Raw genomic sequence first — 15,558 nt, forward strand, 5'->3', positions numbered from 1 at the left:
GCATTGCTATCATCTATTCCAATAACAACCTCTGCTGTACTTTCTAAACTGAGCTCTGACGATTACCTTTCCTCCACAACCACTGCAGTGCAGTTTCCTCACTAAGATCTCTATCAATGTTTGTCCTTATCTTCTGGGCACTTATACACAACAAGGACAAAGATCCTCGTGTAGCCTTAACAGACTGATGGAGAAAGTGCTTGAAGCGACCACCTCCGAACGCCAACACAGCGCACGAGGTGAGTGGCGAGCACCACGCCCGACCACCTTTGTCTTCTCATTTGAGATTTTTATACACAGCTCCAGGTACTCATTTGAGGCTGAGTCGACCTAGGGGAGGCCTAGGACTGGTTCAGATAATCGTCACTGGTATTGGTAGACGTGAGTGGGAATTGAACTCGGGTCACCAGATTCTAAGTGCAGTGTGTTAACCACTGCGCCACTGCTCCCCACAATGTATACATAGCACACGTGCAGAGAGTGGCACACACAGACACACGGACGCACAGGCACAAACACAAAGACACAGCCATAAAAACACACATACACAAGGACCCACCTGATCGAGGGAGCATCTCTGTGTCATAGTGTAACCCTGAGGCAGGACGTTCTCAAACATGACCTGCATCTTGTGGTGGCACTGCCACACGAGGTCATGGCACCCTGCAAGGAACAAAGAAGAAAGCGATGTGTGGTGCGCTCCCAGTGGAAAGAGCTGCATTGATATAAACGATGATTACACGTTGGTGATTATTCTTATCGTTAGGCTGGTGTAGCCTGCAAGAAAGCCTGGCTGAGTCACAAGGCACTGTCTTCATGAGGATCTTAACAAGTTACCGTAGTAGAGGGTAATGTTGCTGCTTAGTGTGGTCCCAATTAAGTGATTTGCAGGTATTTTTTTTCAGGATTGTTATATTTTGGTCAATACCAATTACACATGGGAGGAAACTTGAGAACCCGGAAGATGTCCATGCAGAACAGGGGAAGAGAATACAGTCACCCACGCTTCTACTGCAGCAGCAGCAGCGACATGCACTCATTACACACAGAGTGCTTGCCACAAATGAACCACAATACATTGCTGATCTCGTCAAGGAGCATAAATCACCACACAAACTTCGTTCATCCGCTTATTGAACAAAGACGGTCACCGCATCGCGCGATTTAGATGCATGGTCTTGTTTAACTGACAAGCAAAGACTTTGCCTTTGTTTCATGAAAATATTACCTTTGGCATGGAGGGCGAGGTCCGTGTCTGATTCCTCTGGATGTCGTCTTTCGCTCTCTGCTCCTTCTAGAGTGCTCCATCTGAGTGCTCGTGGTGTCCTGTTGTCTCGCCTCGAGTGGACGTAGCGTCGTCTCTTCTTCGAGTTCCACCGCGCACGATTCCACTCGGCTGGAGGGATGATGACAAACTGTTAAACTAAACAATTTTTTTTTATTTTATTTTACCAGATAAGGGCCAGAATTGACCTGGCTATCACAAATTATAACTCATGAAGTGGCTATGACGTAGAAAATCCAGCAGCCAAATACTCTAATCGCATGATGGTTCTAAATAAGGAGAGAAAGGAATAGACGCAGACCTCCACATAAGCAACAGGCATCATCAGGGTTGGGATCGAAGCCACGACCTCCTGCATACCAGGCGAGTGGTAATTAACATCTCACCACCACGGCGCCTCAGTTATGAGCACAACCAGAATCACATTCTATACGTTGAGGCAAGACTCATCATTGAGAAAAATGTTGTGTCGTGAACCCTCCTCCACCCGACATAGCCAATCAATAACAAGAATCTGTATTTATACTGCAGGAGGAATCCGATGAGCAATTAATCTTTTTCACAGATGTTCAGTAGGGGCATGGGGTCAGAAAGTTACAGCAAAAAATATATAAAAAACGATATGAGTGCCAGGTATAGGAAAGTAAGCAAATTACTAAAAAATCAAGAAATTTAAATAAAGCATATGAGTGCAAATTGTATAAGTACATGAGTTACTGCCGATTGTTCAATACTAAATGCAAGCTTGGGGCAAGGCAACAAAACAACAACAGTCCCAAACCACACCAAGATAACACACAGTCCCTCAATAACATTACACAAACATTGAACTATCAATACACGAGAGGTAAGGATCAAAGTAAAAAGCATGGCTACAGGAGCTGATTGAGGTGGTGGTACCTTGAAATGTCATCCTCCTGACTCATCGCCGCATATTCCTTCGGATAGACGCTGATCCTCCACTGGAAGCAGTCCCAATCGAGTGGCAGCACACAGCATTTCGCATCATTGCAACGATGCTTGCTTTTCTTCTTCTGCTAGGTGGGGGGGGGATGGGCATTGTGTGGTAGGGTCCTTCAACGATATCAATCCAGCAGGAATTGCAAACAAACTGGAAGGTAGCTGCAGCTGATCGGTGAACCAGCGGCAATAACTGTCAGACCTCTGAGGTCCTCTATGTATGAAGGTTTTATTGGGCACTCATTGTGTCTACTAATAAGAAGAAATCAGAGCACCATGGTGAAAACAAAAAATTGCGAGGGAGAAACATTCCGTCCAATACAGATAGAACAGAGAGCGTCCACAATTGTATTACTGCATTCTCCTGGCAAGCCAGGGTACGACTTCCTCCTCGACATCCACAACATACATCTGAACCAGTCCTTGGCCTCCCCTAGATTGACTTAGCCTCAAAAATGAGTACCTAATGCGGTGGTTAGTTAACATTTCCACAAGGGAGACAAAGGCGGCCCGCGTGGTGCTGGCCACCCACCTCCGTGTGTGCCATTCCAGCCTTCACTGGTGCTTCTCCCTAACAGCACTTGCCCGAACAGTCGGTTCAAGGCTACACGGGGGATTTTTCTCTTGGGAAGGGTGGGGGACATATGTTACACTTCTTTCGCAGTGTACGTAGCTAATCGTGCTAATAGGAGGTGCGGGACAGAGCAACAGAGGAGAATGGAGCAACTCTCCAAATAGCTATACTCTTTCGTTCTTTCGGTAAAGTCACGTAGGTATAAAATGAAATAAATCACGACGTTTCGATCACAACACAAGCGGTCGTCCTCAGGCGGAAAAAATATAATCCAGCAATGGAACTGCTGAACCAGCGAGAGAGCAGTTACAACAAGGTTATATATGCGGTATTACCTTGTTGTCCCGGCATCTCTTGAGCAAGGTTAGCAATTTTTCTGCCTGAGGACGGACGCTTGTGTTTTTGATCGAAATGTCGTGATTTATTTTATTTTATACCTACGTGACTTTACCGAAAGAATCAAAGAGTATGGATTCCTCCAGTCACGAAAGCTTAAAATCAAGATTGAACCGTCTCTACGGGGAGGGTTTTCCACACATCTGTTAGAGCTGTGAACAGACTGCAAGACAAGAAGGCTCACCTGATCGAGTCGCTCACCTTTCTCAAGAGATACCGCTATAATAAGGTAATACCGCATATATAACCTTGTTGTAACTGCTCTCTCGCTGATTCAGCAGTTCCACTGCTGGATTATATTTTTCTGCCTGAGGACGACCAGCTTGTGTTGCGATCGAAACGTCGTGATTTATACATTTATACCTACGTGACTTTACCGAAAGAACCAAGAGTATGGATTCCTCCAGTCACGAAAGCTTCACTCCAAATAGCGTTGGAAACAAAAACAACGACGGGAATAACGATAACAAGCAAAGTAACTCACCTCTTTTGGGGTGGGCTCAGAAGGTGCCTTGGTCTCGCGCGTGCCCCACGATACGTTATACATGTTGACCAGCGAGTAGATGAGCAGCAGTAGGTATCCCGTGGGGATGCAGATAAAATACATGAAGCCATGCACGATGCAGAAGAACTCGCGTGGGTGCAGCACCGCGGTGATGAGGTAGATGCCCGCAAGTGTGATGAAGAAGATGCCGCTGGGCGTGAGGATGCCGTTCTTGATGAGGTCGCCGATCAAAGCGAGCAGCGTGCCCGTCATGAGAAACATGTAGACCACGGTGAGTACCATGGCCACCTTAAACAAAAAAAAATGTATTTACTTTACCAGTGTAAGGTCCACTGAGGTATACAGCTCTTTTCAAAAGCCACCTGGCCCAAATGATAGCTCAATGAAGTGGCTTATCACGTGGAAATGTATAGCAGCAGCCAAAAACTCGAAACGCAGATTAAACGTGCAGGGAAGACAGAAGAACACACAGACTCCAAATATACAACAGGCGTTAGGGTCGGGAATAAACCCACGACCTCCTGTATACCAGACGAGGGAGTTAACATCTCGCCATCGCAGCAGCGCTGCAGGACGATGGAGGAGACATTAGCCATCGGCATCACCATCGTCCTCTGTGTACAATCACCACCACTTATTGGAAGTTGCTTTGTATTTCGATTTAAAGCTTTCGTGACTGCAGGGATTCATCTTCTTGGTTCTTTCGATAAAGTCACGTAGAAGGGAAGTAATAAAATAATAAAAATAAAACATAGTAAAATAATTCTCACAACGTTTCGGCCACAACGCAAGCAGCCGTCCTCAGGTGAAGAATGAAACACCACCAAGCTTGAGCGTATATTTAAGCTGGGATGGAGGGGGGAGGTGGGAAGAAGAGCGCCTAGACAAAATAATTTGCATATCAAGAGGAATTTAGCATATGAAAATGCGTAGGAGGTGGGCGGGGGGGTTTCAATTTAATATTATGCCCGTGCATTATGCAGGATTAGCAGCATCAAAGGGAGGGGGAAGGGGGGTAGCATTAACAAAGGAAAGGAATGTTAATAGTATGTAGCTGCAATTGCTAAACAACCACGTAAAAAAACTAAAGTATAAACTACATAAACAACTAAAGTATAAACTACATAGCATCATCAGTATACTTACTATACTCTACAATAAGCTGAGTTACTAACAGTAAGTAATACATTACAATTCTACGTCGTAAAAATTATATAATATGCTTCCATCTAAACTTTGTTCTCTTACATCACACGAGTTTACACCGTACTATATACTGCCATAGACAAACCCAACATTAAATTAGATACTGTATTGATATAAACCACCCTATACCTTATACATTTCGTCTCTAAAACCAAGCAAATCATTTCTGATTCAACTGCATTAATTGATCAGACCAAACAGTTCTCGTTGAAACCTTCTGCAGCCAGGCCACCAAGATTATACGGCTTGCCAAAGATACATAAAGAAGATACACCTCTTCGTCCCATTGTCTCTACTATCAACTCCCCCACCTAAAAATTGGCTCGTTTTTTGTCTGAAATCCTACGGCCTTTCACTGGAAAAACCACCTCTGCGGTACTAAACTCTACTGACCTGGTATCGACAATCAAGGGGATTGCCCTGTCCCCAGACGACCTGCTTGTCAGTTTTGATGTGGTTTCCTTAATCACCAAAGTTCCTGTACCTGACACCATCGCAATCATTGAAGACTTGGTTCATCAAGGACTGAATGCTGGGGTACCCCCCCTGGTGAGACACTGCTTAACCGAAACATACTTCACCTGGAATGGAACTTTCTACAAGCAAACTGAGGGCACCCCAATGGGCTCCCCCTATCTCCGGTTGTAGCCAACATCTTCAAGAATAAATTTGATACTGACGCCATCCAGACTGCCACTCTACGCCCGACCTTATGGAAGAGGTACGTAGACGACACTTTTGTCATCTGGCCACATGGCCGGCCTGCTCTAGACCAATTTCTCGACCACATCAATTCCATACACCCAGCCATCAGATTCACCATGGAAGTCGAAAAAGATGGCAAGCTACCCTTTTTGGATGTCCTAATTAAAAGAAGACCTGATGGTTCAATGAGCCACTCTCTCTACAGGAAAGCCACCCATACGGATGCTTACCTAAAACCGGATTCCCACCACCATCCATCCCAGAAGAATTCCCTCATCAAGACTCCATACCATAGAGCCCAATGCATCTCCGACCAGGAACACATTGCCTGTGAACTCATACACGTACGCCAAGCTCTTAAGGCTAATGGTTACTCCGACTACACAACCTGCAAAGCCATCACTCCAACCATCAAGAAGGATCCTGTTGAGGAGCTTTTCAAGACCATCACCTTACCCTACATTGCTGGGGTCACAAAAAATATCTCCAAAATCCTGATTAAACACAAGATCCAGGTCCGATTCAACACAGTACATAAAATCCATGATCTGGTCATAAAAGATGTGGTTCCAGACATACAGTACCCTGGCGTCTACAAACTAAGTTGCCTCTGTGGTAGCAGTTACATTGGAGAAACCAAACGACATGTCTCGGACCGCATCCGTGAACATAAAGCAGACCTGAAACACGGTAGGACAAACACCTCAGCCGTGGCAGACTACTGTTACAACTCAGTGGGCTCACATGACATTGACTTCTCCAAGACAGAGGTTCTCTGCAAGCCATCTGGCTATCATGAGAGATTCGTTCATGAGGCGATCCACATATACAAACACAGAGACAATTTCAACAGAGAAGATGGATTCTGGCTTAGCAATCATTGGAAGGACGTAATAAACCATTTCGGATCTTAACTGATTGTGTTCACGTTCACGGTGACTTTCAGACCCTGTTCCACTCACTGACATTGTATTCTCTGCAGGGAATGGATTCTTTGCTCCCCTGCAAGTTTCCCCCCACGACTCACCCATTGACACGACGGTCAATGGTACAGTGTATAATAACAAATAGAATAACATTTATATGCTTAATACAACGTACAAAGTAATATATAGTATCTTAATTGTATAGTAAACATATAGCAGTGTGATACACATTAGGGTGGGTAGAATAATACATAGTGTTATATTAAAATGTATAAGGTATAGGGTGGTTTATAGCAATACAGTATATCATTTAACGTTGGGTTTATCTATGGCAGTATATAGTACGGTGTATGCTCGTGTGATGTAAGAGAATAAAGTTTAGATAGAAGCATATTATATAATTTTTACGACGTAGAATTGTAATGTATTACTTACTGTTAGTAACTCAGCTTATTGTAGAGTATAGAAAGTATACTGATGATGCTATGTAGTTTATACTTTAGTTGTTTATGTAGTTTATACTTTAGTTTTTTTACGTGGTTGTTTATCAATTGCAGCTACATACTATTAACATTCCTTTTATTTGTTAATGCTACCCCCCTTCCCCCTCCCTTTGATGCTGCTAATCCTGCATAATGCACGGTCATAATATTAATTTGAAACCCACCCGCCCAACTCCTACGCATTTTCCATATGCTAAATTCCTCTTGATATGCAAATTATTTTGTCTAGGCGCTCTTTCTCCCACCTCCCCCCCTCTAACCCAGCTTAAATATGCGCTCCAAGCTTGGTGGTGTTTCATTCTTCACCTGAGGACGGCTGCTTGCGTTGTGGCCAAAACGTCGTGAGAATTATTTTATGTTTTATTTTTATTATTTTATTACTTCCCTTCTACGTGACTTTACCGAAAGAACCAAGAAGATGCTTTGTATTTATTCTGCACTTTTCCACGAGGTTCTGAAGGCCCTGCACTTTACAAACAACAACACAATAATGATAGCTCATTGGTCAAGGAAAGGAAGACCCAAGAGGTTTGGGAGCTCATTGAAAGAAGTGAAAGCAAGAGAATGAACACGCGTCCAGGTGTGGTCTGAAAACCGCCACTAGATTGATCAACGCACGCTTCATAGTTAACAAATGGTGCTGATCCAGGATATGATAAGGATTGTAGACTCGACATATTGGTCATTACCAAAAACCTGGATATATGATGATGTAATTAAGCATGAGGCTGCACCTAATGGATATGCTATTGTACATCGACAGTGTCACGGGAAGCCTGGCACCAGCAGCCCACTTGGTGATGGGATCGCACTGTTTCGCCATAAAGAAATCTGTGTGAAAGCCCTGAGTGACTCTTTAACAATCGTGTCATTCAAGCTGCTGCTTATGACAATAACGAACATCAAGCGGGGGCTTACAATCGCTGTCGTCTACGACCATCGTCTTCACCGCTGTCAGAATAATTTTCCTAGCTTTCTGGTCTGGTAGATTGTGGGTCACTTGGCTATCGCTACATCATCTGTGGTGAAATGAACTGTGCCGGACCGACTGGTTCTTGTAGGAAAATCAACAGTGATTTCGCCGAGATGTTCAACAGTCAGTTTAACCCAGCACGTCAGCGGCACAATACGTCACTCGGAAAATATACTAGATTACATCTTCACATTTAGAGATGTCGTAACTTTGACCGACGTTCTTACCGATAACATGGCTATTCGGATCGCAGTCTTGTGACGTGCAAAGTGGCATTACCGATTATTCGCCCACCCATCACAAAGATATCATAGAGAGACTGGAAAGGACTGGACCACGATGCTTTCCCTCAGAAGATCCGGTCATCATCGGCGCATCTGAATACTGCATCAACGGTCGATTAATTTGCAGCTCAATTAAAAAATGACATTACCACTGTTGTTGATGAACTCGTGTCCATCCATTAAAGCACTAAGAGAACGGGGAAAGCGCAAAGTGACTTACTGTCACTGGAGGCAATCGCTGCAAAACAGATACGGAGGTGGCTGGGGTATCTTTGGAATAAAACTGTTTTCCAGACTGTCACACTCGCTTACAGAGCCGCCTGCAGATCTGCAAACCAGCTCATTATTGAGTCTCGCAGATCATTCTATGGTCTGCGCATCAATGAGTCGGTTCGCGACCCCGTGTTCTGTGGCGCGTTGTGAAGGGTCTGTTGCACTCCAACCCCATCAACCAGTCAACCCGGTCTGTGCACAGTACTTGTGACATTCTTCGCCAATAAAGTGATTATTAATATGGCAGTTTCAAACTTGCTCTCAACGCATTCTCCCTCTCTGTCATCTGAGTTTGATCAACCTGAAACCAATGGAAAACTCGTCGGTAGCAGAGGTGTCAATGTTCCTTGCACAGCTGCCAAATAAGACATTGCCACTCGACTACATTCCGATATTGATTCTCAATTTATGCTTGGTCGTACTTGTGCTGACAATTGTCCACCTGGCAAATATTTAAATAAGTGAGGACTGTTTCCGAGACCATTGCAAAATGGCACCGCTCCTGAAAAAAGTTGGCTTGAGCCATAGTGACCACCCAGACTATCACCCGATCTGAAACCTGAATATAATTTCCAAGGTCATAGAGTGCCTGTGTCTGAAGCGGTTACTTCCGACGTCACTGCGATGAGCAAATTCAACCCGTTGTAGTCGGCATACGAACAATTCCACAGCCCTGAAAAGACTACTAGAGGTCAGTGTTGATCTCTAAAAGATCATGGATGACTGGTGCGTCGCAGCATTGGTTGGCCTCGATCTCTCAGCCACCTTCGACACCATTGACCATGAGATACTCATTGAGCAGATAAGGTCAAGGTTCGCTGCATCGGGTATGGAACTAGAGTAGATTGAGTCATACCTGTATGGTGGATTACAGTTCGTCAAGCTGGGTGACAAAAAGTCATCTCCTATGCCATGCCTAGTCAGCGTACCACAGGGGTCCATCCTCGGGCCCTCCCAATTTTCAATATATGTCTCTCCGATCGCTGATATTATCTCATCGCGTAACATGAAGTTCTATAAATATTCCGATGACTCACAATTGTACACTGCAATGAAGAGAGCCTCAGCAACCTCGAAGATTGCATGTGAGCAGTGCACGTGTGCAAGAAATGAAATTGTGGGAAAATCAGATGTGGCAGTCGCAGACTCCAGGATTCAGTTTTCGATTAATCTAAATAGCCTCAACATCGTACTCAGAATATGTCGTGTGATCACCACGTGCAAAATGTAATCAAGTCCTGTAATTTTCATATCAGGCCTCTACGACACATTCGACCACTATTGAGGCGTGACATAACCACCACGGTGACGTGTAGCATAGTAATGATAAGGCACAATTATAGCAACATACTGCTCTATGGGACGTTGGCACGTGTTCTGATGGGTATTGCAAGTTCAACATACATTGTGGTTCATTTGTGGAAAGCACGTTGTGTGTAATGAGTGCCGCGTGCTGCTGCAGGAGAAGCGTGGGCGCCCACCTTGATCTGCGTGTCGGGCTTCGTCTTGAAGCAGACGGCGATGTACAGAGCAGGCGGAATGATGGCAATGAGGAGTGCCCAGTTTTGGTCCATTTTGAAAAGAAAAGTGAAACATCCTGAGCACCGGCAAGAGACAAATACCACATGAGCTGAATACCATCATCATCCCCACCACCATCACCATCATTACCATCATCATCGCTACAACCACCATCATAGGCATCATCATCACCGTCATAATTACCATCATTACCATCCTTAATACCACCACCATCATCATCACCACCACGATTGACAACGACAACCGTTCAACCAGCAGTAAAGTAAAGAGTGCACTCAGATTAACAGAGTCGTGCAGCCTGTGTGTAAAGAATATTTTGCTGAAAGAAACTTACAGCAGTTTGAATACCCCAGCACACAAGCAATAATACTCACAATATTATTAACAGTGCGCATATGTTATGATGAGAAGATTAACACGATCAATCACTTTGAGGCTGTGATGTTATCAGAAATATAGCAATCAAAAATATCGTTGCAGAAACAACTGTGAGTGATGACATGAAGCCATGCACGACTGTGAGGAGAAGTGTTCCAAGTAAACTTTTTTTTATAAAGTAAACTATTGTTATTATACCAGATAAACCCACTGAGCATTGGAGCTTATTTTTCAGAAGCAACTTGGCCACAAATGATAACTCAACAAAGTGGCTTATCACGTGTAAATTGATAGCAGCCAAATAGTCTAAACGCATGATGTTGATTCTAAACGTGGAGACAAAAACCGCAGGACCCGGAGAAAAATCAACACGACCACGAGGAGAGACATGCCAATTCCAAATATACAGGTGTCGGAATAGAACCCACGACCTCCTGTATACCAGGCGAGGGAGTTAACGCCTCTCCACCATGGTGCCCTCTCTTTTGATACAGTACTTGCATCAAAAGGATGAACCCGGATAAATAAAATAAAAACCCAGGACATGTGACAACCCGAAGTCACCTGCAATCATGAGACAGACAGTAGCCGGACCCATGATGGAGGTGGCCATGTAGATGATCTGATAGAGAATGTAGAGCCGAGAGATGGACGGGTTCTTCTTGGCCGTGCGGACGCCGTTCTCCAGGATGCTGAAGGTGTTCGCCATCGTGGAGGGGCCCCACCGCCTCCGCTGGTTGAAGAACTCCTTGAATTCCTGCGGGGCGTTGGTGTAGGCGTCCGATCCGGCGCAGTACTCGACGCGCCAGCCCTGCTGCAGCATCAGCGTGCACAGCCAGCGGTCCTCGCCTGCACCCACAAATGGGAGAGGGGACGTCCGCGAGTTAGAGGGTAACCAGCTCATTGTACCCACAACCTGGCCGAGTGGCGTTTCTCTGTAGCTGCACCAGCAGTAGCCGTCTGAAATTATCTCTCTCTTTGTATCTTTTTTTCTATCTCCCACTGCTGCACACGCAGGAGCAGAAGCAACAAGCACCATCATCCGCCTTCAAGAAGCCGACTCTCACCTGTAAATGCTCTCACCTGTCCAGGCTCTCACCTGGTTCAGAGTGGTAAATGAGGGACTTTGACCTTTCACCTCTAAATTCTTGATGGCACATTTAATTAAATTCGCGTAGTGTGCATGTTGTATTAATCGTGAATGCAGCTTGCTCACTCCACTGCTGGCAGAGGAGCTCGGCAACATCCAGTTCGCCAGACGTCTTGGAAAGAGATCTGGATACCCACACCTTAGAGTCTCCACACACGACCTCCCGATCAACTGCGTGATGAACCCATTCATACAGAGGGCATGTTGGGGAGGGGAGCGGTGCATATAAATCAGACTCAGAAGGCAGAGACCAACATTCTAATGATTCATGATTCGTTCATTGTGGGTCCGATCATCGTGCAGGTATAATATCGGAGTCATGCAAGTTGTCAATTGGGCGAATGTCAATAGATTGTTTTTTTCTGAAAAAGTTAAATGTAAATAAATAATATATATTCATATTTATGTAAACATTCTCAATATTTTGCTGTCCTTTCAATATTCGGGTTTTGATAATTAAACCAAAACAATTGACGTAGTTGCCCCATGACCTAACAACTTTACTCGATTGGCTCTATCGGGTGGTGGACGCTTATTGTTAAAACAAATTAACACTATACCTACACGATAATCTAACCCAGCATGAACGAATTGTCAATCATGAATATTGGTTGTGAAATCCGACGTATGATATTGATGTTGCGGGGTCTCGACCCACGTATTACCGCGATGAATGGTGCGAAAGACATTCTAAATACATACAACGTCCAAGTTTGTCGACGGGATGTTCGTAGAATTGTAGTTGTTTATACCAATGCGACATATTTGCATTGCCTACACAAGCCAGAAGGGTTGGGTGGGAAATTAACAATCAGATCGTATTGTGGCTGAAGAAAGAGTTGCAATTACTTCCACGATTTGTCTAAAGTAAAACTAAACTATTTTTTTTTATATTATTTTACCAGGTAAGGCCCAGTGTGCCATGTAGCCCTTTTTCAGAAGCGACCTGGCCACAAATGAAAGGTCATCGAAGCAATGGCAGAGCCAGGATTTTCAGGTAGGGGGGGGGGCAACCCCTCCAGCAATGAAAAATGATAGGAGTTGTTAGTAAGTAAGAACTTGTCCCTTGCTTTTTATTTGACACGTGTGCGACGATGGTGCAGCCATCGATTGAGGGTCTAATTCGAACCGTGTGGGTTCGGCATCACGCTCGCTGAAGGTATGCCTTCAGGGAAGTCGTGTACTGTATACGCAGCTTCGCACAATTCTGTGAGTCACTTATAACTGCTTTGCCGTTACTTATTGCCAATTGTGGACTCAGACTATTGTCCTATCATCTCATAGAGTCCCTGGCACGTAATTATATGCTACACAGTGGCAGTGGGGATCGCAAAATGCCGATTTATTACTAATAAACCCCAATAATCCAATCGAATTAGGAATTTTGATCAGATCATTGGGGGGGCACGTGCCACCCCCCCCCCCCCCCACTGGCTCCCCCAGTGCATTGAAGTGACTCACCATATGGAAATTATTAGCAGCCAAATGTTCTAAGCGCGTGATGTTGATTCTAAATGTGTAGGGAAAAACCGGAAGACCCGGAGAAAAATTCACGCAACCACAGGGAGAGAGAGAGAGAGACACGCAAAATCCAATAAACACGTGTCAGGGTCGGGATGGAACCTACGACCTCCTGTATACCAGGCAGGGGAGTTAACATCCCGCCACCGTGACATGTTTACATGTTGAACTTCTTTCGCACCACACGTAGCCAACCGTGCTAATCGGAGGTGCGAGATCCAAACACACGTCGACGCTTACCTTGGTCGTACTGGATGTACTGCAGGGCCTCGGTGGCCACGGTGGTGTAGGTCTTGAGGACGTTGTCGTCCATGATGGCCTTGGCCCGGAAGAGGCTGAAGCAGCCAGGGCTGCAGAGAACGCAGCCCAGCACGTGCTCGGCCGTCTTCTGCAGCCAGTGGCCTACCGCGTACTCGAACTTCTGGTACCAGATGAGCGGCCCTGTCGGTGTATAAACAATCGTGGTTAATTGGCTTAACGCAACTCATAGTGAAAACCCAATGCAGCCGTCCTACAATTCAGGTGTGATTTTCCTGGATAAATATATGTTGTATGTGGGTTGTATGTTGTATTGTATGTTGTATGCATGTTGTATGTATATCTTTTGAAAAAAACTACTGTGGTTTTTGCATTGGAACCACCACGAGAGAAAGTTTGTTTGTAAGCGTGGAGAGCGAGGTTAGAGCTTTGAATTCCGAGATTGGGAGGAAATATAATTGTTGACTAAGGGGGATCAAGGGTGGGTCAAGAGGAGGGGTAGGGAAGTACAAGAGGAGGGAGAGGGAATAGGCAGGGGGGCAATGAAGGGGAGGATCGGAGACATTTGGGGGGTGTAGAGGGAGGGAAGGTTTGGAGGAAGAGTGGATGGCTAGAGGGTAGGGAAGGGCATGCTGGGGAGACGAGAGGAGGGGGTGATGAGAGAGGGAAGGAGGTGAAGGAGAGAAGCAAGCCGGAAGAGCGATCCGGGAGGCCACAGTGGGAGAGCGGGAGGGCAGGGAGCAAAGGGATCGGTGGGGTCAAGTAAAAACGACACAAGCTCTTTGAATTATTCCCCTGTTTTAATTGTGTATTTGTTATTTGTTTATTTTAAATTGTGTGTTCATAAATAGATGGGATTTTTCTTATAATAATGAGTCAAGAGGTGGCTAAATCTGTGCTCTCCGGTTTCCTGGTTGAAAAGTTGGGTTTGTGTCCTTGCCCAACGCTGGTCCAGCCTTGCTCGACCACTGAATAAACGAAAGACATCTGAATTGTGCCGTTAAAGCATCGAGATTGGATATTAGTGCGTGCCACGTAGTTTGATTTCGTCGTAACTATGTTTGGTGTTAGTCAGTCTGCGGTCTGCCTCGGCTCAGCATGGCACGTGCCAGCTTATGCCCACTGCTACATTCTCCTGGCAGATTTCAGTGACAGATTTTGTTTGTTGGGCACCTAACCTCTAAGGGAATAGTACAGGTTATGGGAATCTATTTATTTATTTATGTATTATGTTTGCGAGCCAGCTGGCCAGGAAGGTTGGACGATTACAAAGGGTGGAGATGTGTTGGATTATTACATCGCAGAGTCGTGAGAGATGGCGACGACTTGGGGAGGCCTTCATCCCGCAGTGGATTGACCACGCTGATAATAATGATATTGATTTTGATTTACAATCAATAATTATCTGGGATTTGCGCAATTTACTCCGAAGTCTTTGCAGTATTTTGGTATTTAATTTGAGCTATGTGGAGTCAAACTTCCATTACTAGTGGTAGTGGTGGTTTTTCTCAGACCACTTCATGATATAACAATTCGGCTCCATGTGCACTCGGTACTGCTGTGGTGGACGCGTATTGATTTAATTCCAATCCTACCACTGTGCTTACGTGTGTGTGATTATTTAACTTTCTTTAAACATCCTGAATAGTTGTGGTAGCAAGGGCATTCTGTTATTCATAAAGGTTTTCGGGTTAGGTCGCGTAAGTATAAATGCGTCGTAAGAGGCCGTCCATAAATGACGTAACGCACCTAGGGAGGGAGGGGGTCAGACATTTGTGACGATGTGTGACGAGGGCGTGAGGGGGGAGTTTGAGAAATGTGACGTCACAGCGAAATACGCAACTTTAAATAAATATAGAATTGTTATAACAACACTAATTGTTATAACAACACTCTAATAACATCAGAGTGCAGCGCCACATTAAATACGCACTACAAAGATAATAGTTTAAAGCGATTTGAAGCATGTTTTATTTTCAAAATGGAAATATGGTTTTGGGGGGGGGGGCAGAGCTTTGTGATGTCATATTTGAGGGGGGTCTGACTTTTTGTGACGCTATGTGACGAGGTGGGGGGGGGTCAAAAATCGTCCAAAATCACGTGACGACATTTATGGACG

At 45.0% G+C, this 15,558-nt stretch overlaps 1 protein-coding gene across 1 annotated transcript in view; it reads right to left on the reverse strand.

Annotated features, from left to right (window-relative positions):
• LOC133359440 (chitin synthase chs-2-like) overlaps nt 1–15,558 on the reverse strand; it is a 34,371-nt gene that overhangs the window by 4,345 nt on the left and 14,468 nt on the right. The window contains exons 11-15 of the mRNA XM_061577850.1: nt 13,422–13,622; nt 11,075–11,359; nt 10,072–10,187; nt 3,700–4,008; nt 2,186–2,319 (exon numbers count right to left, since the gene is read on the reverse strand). Coding sequence (XP_061433834.1) covers nt 2,186–2,319; nt 3,700–4,008; nt 10,072–10,187; nt 11,075–11,359; nt 13,422–13,622 — 1,045 coding nt within the window. The remainder of the gene's footprint in view (nt 1–2,185; nt 2,320–3,699; nt 4,009–10,071; nt 10,188–11,074; nt 11,360–13,421; nt 13,623–15,558) is intronic.

The sequence above is a fragment of the Lethenteron reissneri genome, chromosome 65 (genome assembly GCF_015708825.2).
Source record: "Lethenteron reissneri isolate LAM-NWPU_2019-01 chromosome 65, ASM1570882v1, whole genome shotgun sequence".
NCBI classification, from domain to species: Eukaryota; Metazoa; Chordata; class Hyperoartia; order Petromyzontiformes; family Petromyzontidae; genus Lethenteron; species Lethenteron reissneri.